The sequence below is a fragment of the Trachypithecus francoisi genome, unplaced genomic scaffold (assembly GCF_009764315.1).
Source record: "Trachypithecus francoisi isolate TF-2019V2 unplaced genomic scaffold, Tfra_2.0 Lachesis_group0, whole genome shotgun sequence".
NCBI lineage: Eukaryota > Metazoa > Chordata > Mammalia > Primates > Cercopithecidae > Trachypithecus > Trachypithecus francoisi.
The window spans coordinates 80,373,168-80,387,848 of NW_022681453.1; the positions used below are offsets into that span (position 1 = coordinate 80,373,168).

General features: G+C 37.7%; 1 protein-coding gene across 1 annotated transcript in view; it reads right to left on the bottom strand.

Annotated features, from left to right (window-relative positions):
• Nucleotides 1-14,681, bottom strand: part of LOC117083557 (T-cell receptor-associated transmembrane adapter 1) — a 34,058-nt gene that overhangs the window by 2,349 nt on the left and 17,028 nt on the right. Inside the window, exons 3-5 of the mRNA XM_033211355.1 lie at nucleotides 14,135-14,171; nucleotides 5,751-5,812; nucleotides 3,618-3,706 (exon numbers count right to left, since the gene is read on the bottom strand). Coding sequence (XP_033067246.1) covers nucleotides 3,618-3,706; nucleotides 5,751-5,812; nucleotides 14,135-14,171 — 188 coding nt within the window. The remainder of the gene's footprint in view (nucleotides 1-3,617; nucleotides 3,707-5,750; nucleotides 5,813-14,134; nucleotides 14,172-14,681) is intronic.

A 14,681-nucleotide genomic window follows, 5' to 3' on the forward strand; every position in this document is an offset into this window, starting at 1 on the left:
TGCTAAAGGCAAGACCTTGAATTTGGCATTGGAAAGACTACAACTGAATCCCAGCTCTGCCATACACTGATCATGGGATCTTGGTCAGGTTTTTAAAACTATTCTGAGCCTCAATTTTCTTGCCTAGAAAATGCAAATCATCATAGTGTGGTTATGGTTAGTACATAGAGATAATGTATATGGAAGCTATAACTACTGTCCAAAAGTAAGGTAGCATTGTAATTATGAAAACTTGTAGACTAAAACTTTAAGACAGCCATTGAACAAAACACGGATTTATGTATTAAGCATTAGTCTTTAAGACTAGGCCAAAATTGTATTGATTTGCAGGGATAGAGTGAAGAAATAACATTTGGATTAACAACATTTCTATTGCATAAGTAAATATCTCCCCATTGGCACTTGTTTTCATGCTAAGAGTGAAACGTTTTATATTCTTTGCCAGATAGAAAAAATGGTTCTATTTATACCCCCTGCTGTGTGTGTGTGTGTGTGTGTGTGTGTGTGTGTGCATGTTTTTTGAGATGGAGTTTCGCTCTTGTTGCCCAGGCTGGAGTGTAGTGGCTCACTGCAACTTTTGCCTCCCAGGTTCAAGCAATTCTCCTGCCTCAGCCTCCCGAGTAGCTGGGATTACAGGCACCCACCACCACACCCGGCTAATTTTTGTATTTTTAGTAGAGACGGAATTTTGCCATGTTGGTCAGGCTGGTCTCGAACGCTTGACCTCAGGTGATCTGCCTGCCTCGGCCTCCTAAAGTGCTGGGATTACAGGCGTGAGTCACCGCGCCGGGCCATGTGATTTTTTTTTTTTTTTTGGTCGTAAATTGTCTAGCTTTTTATTCTTAAAATCCTCATTTCTGGAAAAATTGTAATAGCTGGCTAACTGGATCCATGCTCTATTTTCTTCCCACTGCCATATACTGTTGTCAAGTTATTTCTAATTTAATCTCAACCTGTTTTCTTTATTTATAAGTGAAAGCATTCCAAATAATGCATGTGTGGTCAACACTTGGTCAACTTTATCAAGAGCTACAGAGTTAAAGAATGTGAGTCCTAAGAAAGGAAAACAAATTGTATGTTTAATAGTCACTGGAGACTTCCACATTGCAATGTTAGCTAAGGGCATGGGTGGAAAACACATAGCCAGGGTAAATAAATGTGTATCTATCGAAAGAAATCAAAACAATAGAGGAAGAAGCTAAGAATCAGTTTAAAAATTAGAAGAAAAACAGTTCAAGTAAGGTTTGTTTTTTTTTTAATATTGGAGGGATTTTCACATAATGGTAGGCAAACAGTAATGATTCATTTAAAAAATGGAAACTGGAGAAAAATTAAATAATTGAAAGTACAAGATCCTGAAATAATTAGGAGAAAGGGTCAAGATCATGAATAAGAGCATTGGCTTTGGGAAGGAGAGAGGATGCCTCTGGAGGAGGAAAAGATTGATTAGAGATTTGGACATGAAGAGAAGAGAAGCAAGCTCACACTTGTGTTTTTCAAATGCTTTAGGATTTGGGAACTCTTGTGAACTAACTTTATTACTAGGCTTTCTGATTAACTCTTCCTAGTTAATAGAAGACTGAGATACTAAAATTACAATTTCTGAACTGTACACATCATTTTCAAAGACCAAGGAGCCTATTTACATTTTTTTCCAATGAAGAAACACTTTGTCTATCAAACTTTATGCATAATATCCTAGATTTTGACCAAAGTAACAAAGTAAGTATTGTAGTAGCAAACTGGGTAGTGTTTTTTTATGATAATAATCACTGTAGTGAAATGAAATTGAGCAAATACAAAGAAATTACCTCTAATTTGTGAAACTAAATTTATGAGAATAGTATAATAGAAAAGAGTAATTTTCTTGGAAATACCTTTAAATACATAATTTATAAAAGATCAGCCTTTAAAGACATTTTAAGGCTTTGCATAATTTTCACTTGAGTGAAAGCCAGATGCAGCTCAAATAAAGCTACCCTGTACAATTCACGTGTATTAAATAGTAACTTCTATTCAGAATTCTCAGTATTTTGTAACTAAAGTGCTGTGAATCTCTACACTTCAGATAATATAGTGTATTTTAACCTTATTTGAGAAGTTTTCTTTTTATTTTCATGGATTTAGCAAATCATATTATATCATGCAGGTTTTCCATATGTTTATCTAAACTATATTTTATAATTAACTAAACATTAGATGACAGATTTGGTGACTATATTTTTCCCAAACCCTACTACATCTTGGTTTCTTAGTTAAAAAATATTTGGCTGGGTGCAGTGGCTCACGCCGGTAATCCCAGCACTTTGGGAGGCCGAGGCAGGTGGATCACTGGGGTCAGGAGTTTGAGACCAGCCTGACCAACATGGTGAAACGCTGTCTCTACTAAAAATACAAAAATTAGCTGGGCATGGTGGCAGGCACCTGTAATCCCAGCTACTTGGGAGGCTGAGGCAGGAGAATCTCTTGAACCTGGGAGGCAGAGTTGCAGTGAGCCGAGACTGTGCCATTACACTCCAGCCTGGGCAACAAAGAGCAAAACTCTGTCTCAAAAAAAAAAAAAAAAGTTTAAAAATCTGATTTATTAGGGGATATATCTGAAGAAAAAGAGCAAACTTCTACTTCACTGGGAAATTTTCAAGATGTGAGTCATTTTAGGGAAGAGAATGTTCTGTAAGATAGGACTAAGTTTGGATTCTGTCTACTTACTTAGTACCTAAGTGTTCTAGGGCAAGTTTTCATCCTTTGTGAGCATTTGTAAAATGGGAATGATAATGCTGCCTCCCTCATAGGAATCTAAGGAGATAATGCACATAAAGCACATAATACAAGACCAACACATAAAAATTGCTTAGGAAATGCTGGTTCTATTACTATGTCTAGGTAGTAACAAGACAGGATCTGAGAGGAGAAGAAAGACTATTTTAATTGAAATGTGTAGCATTTCAAGAGCATGTAGGCTAAAAATTTCTAATGGCTTTTAATAAAGTTAGAACTAAAACTGAAGAGGTTGAACAAATTGTGGTAGGAAAAAGAGAAACTAGCCATTTCTTCCTGCTTTTTTATGTTTCTCTTTATGTTTTTGTCCTGCCTACAACCACATAAACTGTGTGTGTATTTTGTAATCTCTTGCCGTAAGACCACAGCCATAGGACTTGCATTAAAATTGAAAGTCATTTGCCTTTTAAAATAGGGATATGATGTTTTGTGTCTAGCTAATTTGTCTTATAACTAAAGGTCTCCCTCTCTCTACCCCAGCTCTGTCTTTTGAATTCCTGACATTTAGGTCTGTGAGCATTATCCATGTGTCAACTTCTGTATTATATGATCTCTGTGATACACACAAAAATTTCAATCAGAAAGAAAAAGCTTAATAGATTACTTAGGAATAATTCCATTATTCCCTTAAAATCTATTGCCTTTGTGATTGTGTACAATTTTGACTCTTGGAATAGGGTTTGAGTTCTGTTTACATTACTCCGAGTTAGAGTCAGGTCCCAGAACTTGATACCCGATTGATTGCAAAATTTCTAACAGGCTATTTCAGATGTGTATCATAATGTACTACTCTTACGCTCTTGAAATGTGCAAATATGGAAACAGAAAACAAAACTCACCTGTGCAGATGGGGTGGCTTCGTGCCTCTCATTTACAGATTTCTCTGGTCGGGCTTTCATTTGTTCATAGCAATTTTCATCCATTGGTTCTTGGGAATTAAAAAGATTGTGATTCATGATAGAAAATTTAAAAATACTAGTATGAATAAAAATACATGATCTAAACAACATTTGACTGTAAATATAAACTGCCCAAGAATTACTTAACTAGTGTTTTTGGTGAAGATACAAAGAAGTAAGGAAGCCCGAACTGTTACCTGCAGATTAAGCAGTGAAGTCTCTTGAGCTACAGGGTTAGTAAGATAAAAATAAATCCTTGACATAAGAACTAGATCATATGAATTTTCTTGTACCATTGCAGGACTTGACAGTCTTAAACTACCATTTAAATGTTATAGAGATCTCACAAGTTAAAGGATTGCCTGTACTCTCTATTTAAGATAGACTGCAAATGGTGCATAGTGCCACAAAGCACAGTGCACATACATCAGTGATTACAATTTTGAAATTTGTTCCTTGAGTAAGGAGTTTTACTCAGGGACGTTTCAAGTCCAACATCCTAATTTTGAAAAACAAGGCTTATATTATGACTTTTGTCCCATCAATCAGTGACAGGACATCTCAGTCAGACTGCCTAAGGGTCTGGGACTGCACAATGCTTGTCCTTAGTATTTGGGGCTTTTGTGCAGTGTTCAGCAGCCAGCAGATCTGTACTCATTTCATCCTGCAGGGACATGCCTTTCGAATCATCCATACCTTTCTTCCCCCAGATATGTCCATTTAAAAGGAAGAAGAAAGTGAAGTAGTGACTCATTGGATGACCAGTAACCTGGCAGAAATTGGATTGTACCAGTTTGACCCTCAGAGAGAAAAAGATATATTTACTATAACGAAAGCAACTTAATAATCATTGAGCTCTTTCTGAAAAGCAACACAGAGAAAGGGTATGTAGAGTGGTGTTTCTCAAATCATGGTCCATGGAAAATCTGCATCAGAATCACCTGGGATGTTAAGTAACAGATCTCTAAGCTTTAGCCTGGACCTACTAAATCAGAATGTGTGCAAGTGGCACCTGGGCTCACTTAAGTATGGAAGTAACAAGTATGATGGGTTTAGAGTCATCAGAATACATAAGAATTCGAGTAGTCAAATATTACAGGTGGCCAACATGATTCTCCAAAGTGAAATGGGGACAAATTATTTTTAATAATGTATTTCCATAATATAATTTTTGATTCCTTAGAGCACTAGAGGACACTCTACAATGAAAGGAAAGATAAAAATAAATTCTTGAATCATACAAAAGAGAATTCCCACATTTCTAACTTTAGGATGATTCCATAGTGCTTTAACATATAGATTTTTAGATAAATTTTGTACATTACTGGATGTCTCTGTATCCAAAACTTGGAGTTCAATAGGATTTCACCCCTAAGTCTCCTCTGATGTATTGAATGAGTACTTGCAGGGAAAGGCTGGTAGCTTCTATCATCAGAACTCTAGGATCAGACCAAGGTTATCTGTTTTGAGAAATGTAGGGATGTTTTATTTTTAGGTGTCCGGGATGAGACAAGTGATAAGGGATGCTGGGAATTCAAGAGCACTTATTACATATGAACAAAATAAATATATAAATCACTCAGCAACAATTTGGTTCTTCTTTCTCCCACCTGCCATCAATCCAGCCCTACATTCTCTATTTAAAATATGAGAAACCAAGGAAACTGTTCATTGTTCCATGCTATTCACTATACATTTGCTTTTGTATACTGAGCACAAAGCACTGTTTCTGTGGACAACTTTCTGTCCTACAAATAGCTTTATTTCATAGAATTCGGTGTATGTCGAAATTCATGGTAATAGAGTCTTCCTGTATTCTCATTACTACTAGAGTGAAATGAAGAGAATGTAGAAAAACAGGATGTTGATTTAGAATGGCTACTGTAATACAGCTTACAATATGCAGCTTTGGAAATATAGCCTAATTAATATACTAAAAGTACTTGAATTGATGGTTACCACTGGGATAGCTAAGTGTGATTGTGATTTTTTTAAAGTGCCACTTACATTATTTTGTGAAACCAAGTGTGATTTACTTGATTTATTTATAAATTTAATTTATGGAAAACTTACCTGAAATCATATCATCTAAGTTACCATAAATTGGTGCATCTTCAATATAATACTCATCATCCCTATAATAAGGAAAAATAATTTACCTTATTAGATTCCACTTTTCACATAATTCGTAACTGATTTCTCAGTTAAATTCAATATTAAGTGAACTATTGCCTATTCTTGGTTATCCCCAGCCAACCACTGCAGGTGTGTTCCTGTGCAAGTGAGTGAACACATGCCTGCATGTATGCATGTGTATGTGTGTTTCATGTAAATTTAAAAAGTTGGTTTTTGGACCTTCTTCCAGGGAATAATGATAGCAAATACTTATTCAAAAGTAACTGTATATTAGGTGCTACATCGAGTATATTTCATATGTTTGTTCATTTAATTCTCTCAATTCCAACATAGGTACTATATCATCCCCCTTAGGTAGATAAGAAATCTGAGGCACAGAGAGGTTATATCACTTGTTCAAGATTACAAGACTAATAAGTAGCAGAGCTGGAATTAGAACCCAGGTAATCCATGCTCTTTATTGTACAATGTACTGCCTCTTTACTCACCCAGAATATCAGTCCAAACAGTCTCTTAAAACCGTGTTTTCTGAGTATTACAGACTGAGGTTAGCAGATGCAATAAAATGATTGATCACCTATTATGTCCAGATGCTGAGTTAGGTGTTTTACATACATTATATCAAAAACTCACAAAGAAAATTCTCCAGAAGTAGTAGTATTCTTCCCTGCTTTATACAGGAGAATCCTGAGATTCACATAAATTAATTTATTTTCCCTAGGCTTATCTCAACTGTCAGCAATAACTACCAATTATGAAACTTTTCTCTATGCAAGTGCTCATTCAACCCTCAGGACAATAATATGAGATGCATATTTTTATCCCTATTGTGCATATAAGGTATTTGCAACTCATAGAGGTTAATGACATTGTCCACGGATACACAGTAACTGGAAGTGCTAGGATTGTACAGCAAGTTTAGTCATAAAGCCCTGTGCTCAGTCCACATGATGAGGAAGTTATTCAGAGGGTGATACATACAATTCAAAGGCTTTAGGGAAACAGTCTAGATACTGTACGGGGACCACAGTTTTATGTCTCCCCCACCCCCAAGTCAAGAGAACTGACAAGAATACACAGCTATTTGCTCTTGCTAGCTGATTAAATTTCCTTCCAGCGTCAAGTGAGTAATGCTATTAGAATTACAGTATACATCCTACCATTGTCACCAGACTGTCATTCTACTAATGTCATCCTACCATTGATGATGGCCCTAGTGACCAGATTTCACAATGGCAGTCTGGGAACTGAGGAACTTATCAGGTGGTGAGAGTGGCATTTCATAAAATAGTACCAACTGCTTTAACTTGGAGATTACATGTCACTGAGAGCTGGAGGGAATTTCATCAAAAGAAAAAAAAAAGGCATAACACCTGTATTACTCCCCATGCTACTGAAAAAAAGATAGAGTATACGTAAATAGTAAGTGGGTATTAAAACAAATAACAGTTCAAATGATACCTGTATGAAATGGCTTGAAAAGCTCAGACATGGACATACACTTCACTCATCTGATAACAAAGGAACTCATCTGTAACCTTTTCTCCATCCAGTAATTCAATACAGCTTAATATTTGGATATCAAGTAGTCCCTGCTCATGAGTTTTCTCCATGCCAAGAATATAATAGCAAAAGGCGAAGAATTTTTAATAAGAGAATCCATCCATTTTCCTAGCCCACATAGATAGCAGATACAACTTGCAAATGATAAATCATGTCCAAAAAATGAATATTGTTTTATTCCCTATGAATGAAAATAAGATATGATTTATAATGCAGTGTCCTGTGTCTACAGGTCCATCTCAAATGATTAATCATCTCAAATAAACGATTATTCAGGAGCAACTGCCTAACAAACAAATTTAAAATATATTCTTGGCAATGCCAAATAGCTCCAGCCTGTTGTAAATGTATAATAAACCTCAGGAGCAAATGTTTGGCAGTGTTTTATGTGGATGATTAATTACTTTTAAAAATAAATTAATAATTGAACTCATATCTGAGAGGCTAGTGTTCCTCTGAGTTTTCAGCCAGATCAGACTCTCCATTGTTCTGAACATGCCTGAAATAATTCTCTAACCAATAAGTACATTTACTGACACTCTAAAATTAAGAAAAATATATTAATTGTATCTGTTACTGTGGTCCAGACTTTGTGCTTTCATTTATATTTTTTCTACCTATTTTTTACGTTTTATATTTATATTTATTATTTATTAGGTCTTTCATAAAATTCCTCAAGTAGTTTGTGATCCGAGTCCATTTAAATAACTAAATTCAAATTTTAAAAAAATCTGGCATGAACCAAGCAGGCAGAGACTGCAGTGAGCCGACACTGCGCCACTGCACTCCAACCTGGGAGTCAGAGCGAGACTCTGTCTCAAAAAAAAAAAAAAAAAAAAAATCACTACTTTTACCTGATCACCTTGGACTTAAATTCTCTAAGTTTAGATTGTCTTACTTAAAAAATGAGAATATTAAACTAGTTGATTTCTATTGTTCTTTTCAGCTCCCAAGTTCTAGAATACAAATGCAGGATTCCAACATCCAAATAAAATTGAAAGACTTTTTTACAAAATTAAATAAATCTATTTTAAGGGTCTGAGAAGTTGCCAGATATGGGAAAGGACAAGCTTCGGGATATATCAGAAGTTGGTTTTGGTAATTGCTAACCTGATTTGCTTCATAGTTGTTACTCTGAATAGGCAAAGATGTAAACTTGGGCTCCAAAAGCATGTAAATGTTTAAAGCCATGAGAGAGGATGACATAATTTATGGAATGGGGCCCTGGGCACTCTGACGTTCAAGATTCAGAAACCAGCAAAGGAGAAGGGGCTGCTGGTAAGAGAAGAGGAAAACCAAAGAGGGAGGTGGCTCAGAGCCCAGAGAATCAGGTGTTTCAAGTAGAGAGTGTCAGGATGTCAAATGCTGCAGAGGGACTCAGCAAGCTGGAACCGAGATTTGATCGTGGTAACCTTGACAAGAGCAGAGCCGGTGTATTAGTGAGGACTTATGGAATACAGTGGGTTCAAGAAAGAAGAGGAAAAGAGAAAGAAAAGCCAGCAAATATGGAGAGAATATAGAGGGAACTTTTAAGTTTTCTTGTAAAAGAAAAAAGAGCAATGAAGAGGTAGTTGTAAGACAATCTAGTTTTTTTTTTCTGTTTTTTGTTTGTTCGGTTTTTTTTTTTAGATGGTCTTGCTCTGTCGCCCAGGCTGGAGTGCAGTGGTGTGATCTTGGATCACTGCAACCTCCGCCTCCTGGGATCAAGTGATTCTCCTGAGTAGCTGGGACTACAGGCGCATGACACCATGCCCAGCAAATTTTTGTATTTTTAGTAGAGACAGAGTTTCACTATGTTGGCCAGGATGGTCTCAATCTCTTGACCTCATGATCTGTCCGCCTTGACCTCCCAAAGTGCTGAGATTACAGGCATGAGCCACCGCACAATCTAGTTTCAAGGAGATGGTTAGTTTTTTAAATGTATAAACAATACAGTCTGTTTATATATCGGTAGGAATGATACAGAAGGGACAGAAAAAGTAACAATGCAGAAGAAAAAAGGAAACGTTGGCAGAGTGATGCATATATGCTTATTACAGTTTTGCTTTCTCTGGCATGGGCTATGATATGGGTGTAGATGTCTTGAACTTGGCGTAGGAGGGCACCAAATAGAGAACCCTGATCCAGAGGAAGAGTATAAACCCTAGCACTATTTCGTGTGACTGAGGCTAAGAAGCGAATCCAGCAGTGTTGTCTCTGAAGTGATGGTTAATGGATGCTCACAGCCATGATATCCAACACTAAATTCTCATTCTGTTGATTAGTGTTCAAGTGCCTCTCTAATATGCTTATTTCCTTATAAAGCCTGTTAAGCACAATGAGTTCACATTCCCAGTGCTTTAGAGCACTTCAAAAGAAGGGTCTTTCGCCAAAGTTTGGCAGAAAGGATACTGGAAAGAACTGCCAGCATGATGATTTCTAAAACGAGAGAGAATCCGAGAGCAGTGATGGAGCTAGAGGTGACAAGGGGGCAGCCAAGAATAAGGTTTGGGGAACCCCAAGATTCTCAGAATTACTTAAAAAGGGACCAGACTTCTTGCAGTTATACAGGGTTGGGGCTTGGGGTATGACTATTTGTACATTGAAACAAACAGGAGGCTGGAAGACATAGAGACACGTCTTCTGGGTCTAGTGAAGGCCTCAACTGCATAGCCACTTGGAAGTCTGAGATGTCAGGGAAGGGCGCCCAAGAGTTCTGTTGTCATCAGGATTCTCAACCTTGAGAACAGGTCAAGAGGACAGATGAGACTAGTTATATTTAGGTAGCATAGTTAGCAAAGAAGGGAAATACAGAAGATCCCCACCCTGCAGAGCTCCAGAAAATCAAGAAATCACCTGAAAGTAGAAGAGTAGCTGAGCTGAATTAATATTTTATGATAAAAGCACCTCCAGTGTCCCCCAGAAGCAGTTCGTGAAAAGCTGCTGGAAATGTGTCCTAAGCTTTTTGAGAGAGACTCTGAAAACTGAGGAGTCATGATAAGCTTAATGTAATTGTGAACCTGACTTGCTTTCTTGAATTAGGGTGTGAACATACTGCAAGTGGGCAGGAATTTTCAGAGACATTAATTTTTAATCAATAAAGCGGCAGCTTTTTAGTCAACTACCCTCTGTAAATAAAGTATTATATTACAAACCTTATTCTTCAAATGATAAAACCAAATTTCACCAATGCTCATTTCCCCAAGACTGAGAATCCACTAATTGCCAGTCTGTTTAAAATCCAGAATTGCCTAGATCTTAGACCCATGATAGTCTCACAGTGTTATCCTTCCAACACAAACCAAAAGACAAGAATTATGTTTTCAATGAGAAAGAAAGTGACCCAAGGATAAATAGCAGAAAGTGTGTATTTGACTTTCTGCTTGATTTAAATGCTACAGTCTCCTTAAAGTGATCATGTTTCTGACCTACTATTGCAGGAAGGGCAGGGAATGGGGAAACAGAGAAATATGATGAGAGAAGCAATTCCTTTCCCTTCCAACATAAGCCAGTATTGAACAGGAGTGGGGAGAGAGTGCAACAGAGAACTCAGTGAGATGGAAGTTTATTTCCTTCCTCTATGGCCACAAACCATGTTGGAACTGAAGAGGCATCAGTAATGCAAGCCCCACACAAGAAACATAGACCTTATTTTCACTTGCCCTGTTTTAACGTTTAATGGATTGAGATAGTTTTTAGTTTGCTTATTGGTTTGTTTGTGGAGCTTCCATGCCCCTTTACAAAAGTGATTTTGGTTACCAAACCACATACTCAAGAGAAATAGACAAAATATAAAGTATATACATAAACTTGTGAATTAAAATATCAACCCTTTTTTATAGAAAAAATTTGCATTGTATATTCAAATTTTGCCTGACTGGAGATTTGTTTTTTTTTTGAGACGGAGTCTCGCTCTGCCACCCAGGCTGGAGTCCAGTGGCCGGATCTCAGCTCACTGCAAGCTCCGCCTCCCGGGTTTACACCATTCTCCTGCCTCAGCCTCCTGAGTAGCTGGGACTACAGGCGCCCGCCTCGTCGCCCGGCTAGTTTTTTGTATTTTTAAGTAGAGACAGAGTTTCACTGTATTAGCCAGGATGGTCTCGATCTCCTGACCTCGTGATCCGCCCATCTCGGCCTCCCAAAGTGCTGGGATTACAGGCTTGAGCCACCGCGCCCGGCCGGAGATTTGTTACAATAGACAATAGACTATTTTATAAACCCTTAAGGAAAAGATTCACGCCTTTCCATCTTTGTATCTTTGTTGTTGCAGGACAGTTATCTGAGTGACTTTACATCAGACTGGCCCTTCCTTTCTCAATTCTAATTTTTAAAAATAACTGTAGAAGGTGCTGGAAATGCAACCTTCAGAGATAAGGAAGAATCGGCTGGAACAGCCTAGGTTCTATTCTAGTCTTCTCATAGAAACAGGATATTCTTCAGTGCTTTTTAGTCCAGCATATCATGTTGCGCCTTAGGGATAAACCCAAAGGTGGGCTGCTTTCTGGGGTCCTTCAGTTGCAGTGCAGGTGGGGAACAGGAAAATGAGTTTCCATCCACCTTGGGCAGCTTTTCTGAATCTTGGGGCACTAGCTCCTAATGTATCTTAGACTTTGGTTGTTCTTTGCTGAGTATCGGTAAGTAATAAGCTCACTTTATGTAACTCATTGTGTGTTTTGTCTCGCCAGGCTCAGGCAAAGTAGTAAATGTGCAACCCAAGACACAGTGGGCTGAAGTGCTCAGACCCCTATTCTTGGTGGTTGGCATAGTAATGACCCTTTGCTATTTTACATCTTCCCTTGGGATTGGTAATCAGCAAACTTATTTTGCAATTGTCTAGCACAGTGCCTATTTGTTGAGTGAGTATTTATTGAATGAATAAATGCTATAAAAGCTTCTTTTTTACATTTGCCCTGTAGCTAAGAGCCTGATTGCTTTGAGGCAGGTATTTTACCAATTTTCCCTCATTCCTCCCATCCTAATCCCTAAACCACCAACCTAATTTAGCTAAATAATCAAATCACAAGACTTTCTATCACATTGCACTTTAATTGCCCTGCAAATTACAAAGTATTAAATAGATCATCAAAGAGATTAGCATTTACTGTGTGGTTATACAGGATTTTCATCATTATGTGTTGTAAAAAGAAACCAAAAGAGCGATAAGCAAATCATTCTTTTTTTTCTTTTTTTTTTTTGAGACGGAGTCTCGCTCTGTCGCCCAGGCTGGAGTGCAGTGGCCAGATCTGAGCTCACTGCAAGCTCTGCCCCCTGGGTTTATGCCATTTTCCTGCCTCAGCCTCCCAAGTAGCTGGGACTACAGGCGCCCGCCACCTCGCCCAGCTAGATTTTTGTATTTTTTAGTAGAGACGGGGTTTCACCGTATTGGCCAGGATGGTCTCGATCTCCTAACCTCGTGATCCGCCTGTCTCAGCCTCCCAAAATGCTGGGATTACAGGCTTGAGCCACCGTGCCCGGCCAAGCAAATCATTCTTGATATAAACTAATGACTTGAAAATTATCTAATGTTCAAGAATTCAATGTTAAGAGTAGTCGTAAAAGCAGATTTTGTGTGTGAGGGGGTGTGCCTGCAGCCCAGATCTTATACTTGCTGGAGAAATTTTCACATGGAAAAAGAATTAAAAAAAAAAAAAAGACCTTTAAGAGACCAAAAAGGCTTATACTCTTATCCTACCCAGTGAGAAAGCTCTGTGTTTTTCAAAGACCTTTCAGTCTACCATTTCAGAAAGGTCTTGAAGAGCCCTCTAGGAAATTCTCTTTATTTAGACTTTTTTTTTTACTCCTAAAACAGAAATCTCCAATATATTGACATATCTGGGTCAGAATATACTATCCAAAAAAAGTAAAATTTCTTTACTATGATTTATGCCATCTTTTTAAAAAAATGTATACTACTATACAAATTTCTTTGCATATAGCTCATTAACTATTAAAGAAAATAAGTTATATCTATAATTGCATATTCTTTCAGAGTATCTGTTCATCACATTTCCCTATTGATTGACATTAACTTTACAAACAGCATAGGGCTAGGCATCCTTGTATATATCTGTGTACACACATCTTTTTTTTTTTTTTTCCTTGAGACAGAGTCTCACTGTGTCACCCAGCTGGAGTGCAGTGGTGCCATCTCGGCTCACTGCAACCTCTGTCTCCTGGGTTCAAGTGATTCTCCTGCCTCAGCCTCCTGAGTAGCTTGGACTACAGGCATGTGCCACCACGCCCCGCTAATTTTTTTTTTTTTTTTTTGGTTTTTTTTTGTAGAGATGGGGTTTCACCATGTTAGCCAGGATGGTCTCCATCTCCTGACCTCGTGATATGCCTGCCTCGGCCTCCCAGAGTGCTGGGATTACGGTCATGAACCACCATGCCTGGCCCGTGTATATATGTCATAAATTGTATTAGGTTGCCAGATTGTTTTCTACTATGGATTTTGAAGTGTAGCACAATTCTGTATCTAAGCTGGATCGTAATCTAGGATATCTGCCTCTGAAATTAATGAGAATTCTATAGTTACCAGGTTAGAATCTCATTTTATCCTTCAACCAGCTCTCTTGTTGACTCACAGTGTGCAAATAACTAGGAAAGATAATAATGTTATAGCTTCTAATCTTTAGATGAAAGTAAAAGTAATTAAAACTCACTTTTCATTTTTTTTTAACCTAAGTACAATGTCCATGAACCAAATCTTTAAACAATATAGCATTGTTACTTTCGCTTATTAGTTGGGAATCATGATACATGACTCAATCACAACATACCTGGGAATGTGGTCATTGGAGTAGCTGTACATTTTATCTGAAAGATATTCAGAATAGACAAGTTAAAAGAAATGTTGACATACCTTTGTTAAATATTCTAAAGTGTGTTCCGAGGGGAGCTTAGCCTCAATGTCACTTAATATATTTGAACAAGGCTCTCAGGGCACTTCTGATTGGAGTAGGGTTAAAGGTCTCTTGGGCCAATCAGATTTGCCTTTTACCAAATTACCAAGACAGAAAGGTTTATATGATTTGAAGAAAAACCAGATCAACTTTCTTGGTAATTTGGGATGGAAACAGTGCAGCTTGGAGACAATGTACAGCCTGGATGCATGGCGGTTTTATGCACAGAAAACATTAAGTAGAGAGAACCGGAACCTTTCTTCCTGCCTCCCTTGTGGCTCCAGTCCATTGCAGGGCATGGCTGTACTTTCTGCCTTTGGGTTCCATGAAACACCTCTGCATTCTTATAGTTTTTATCTTTGCCCATGTGGTTTGAATAGGCTTTTCTTCCTTACCAAAAATGAAAAAATCAATAGGAGACTTT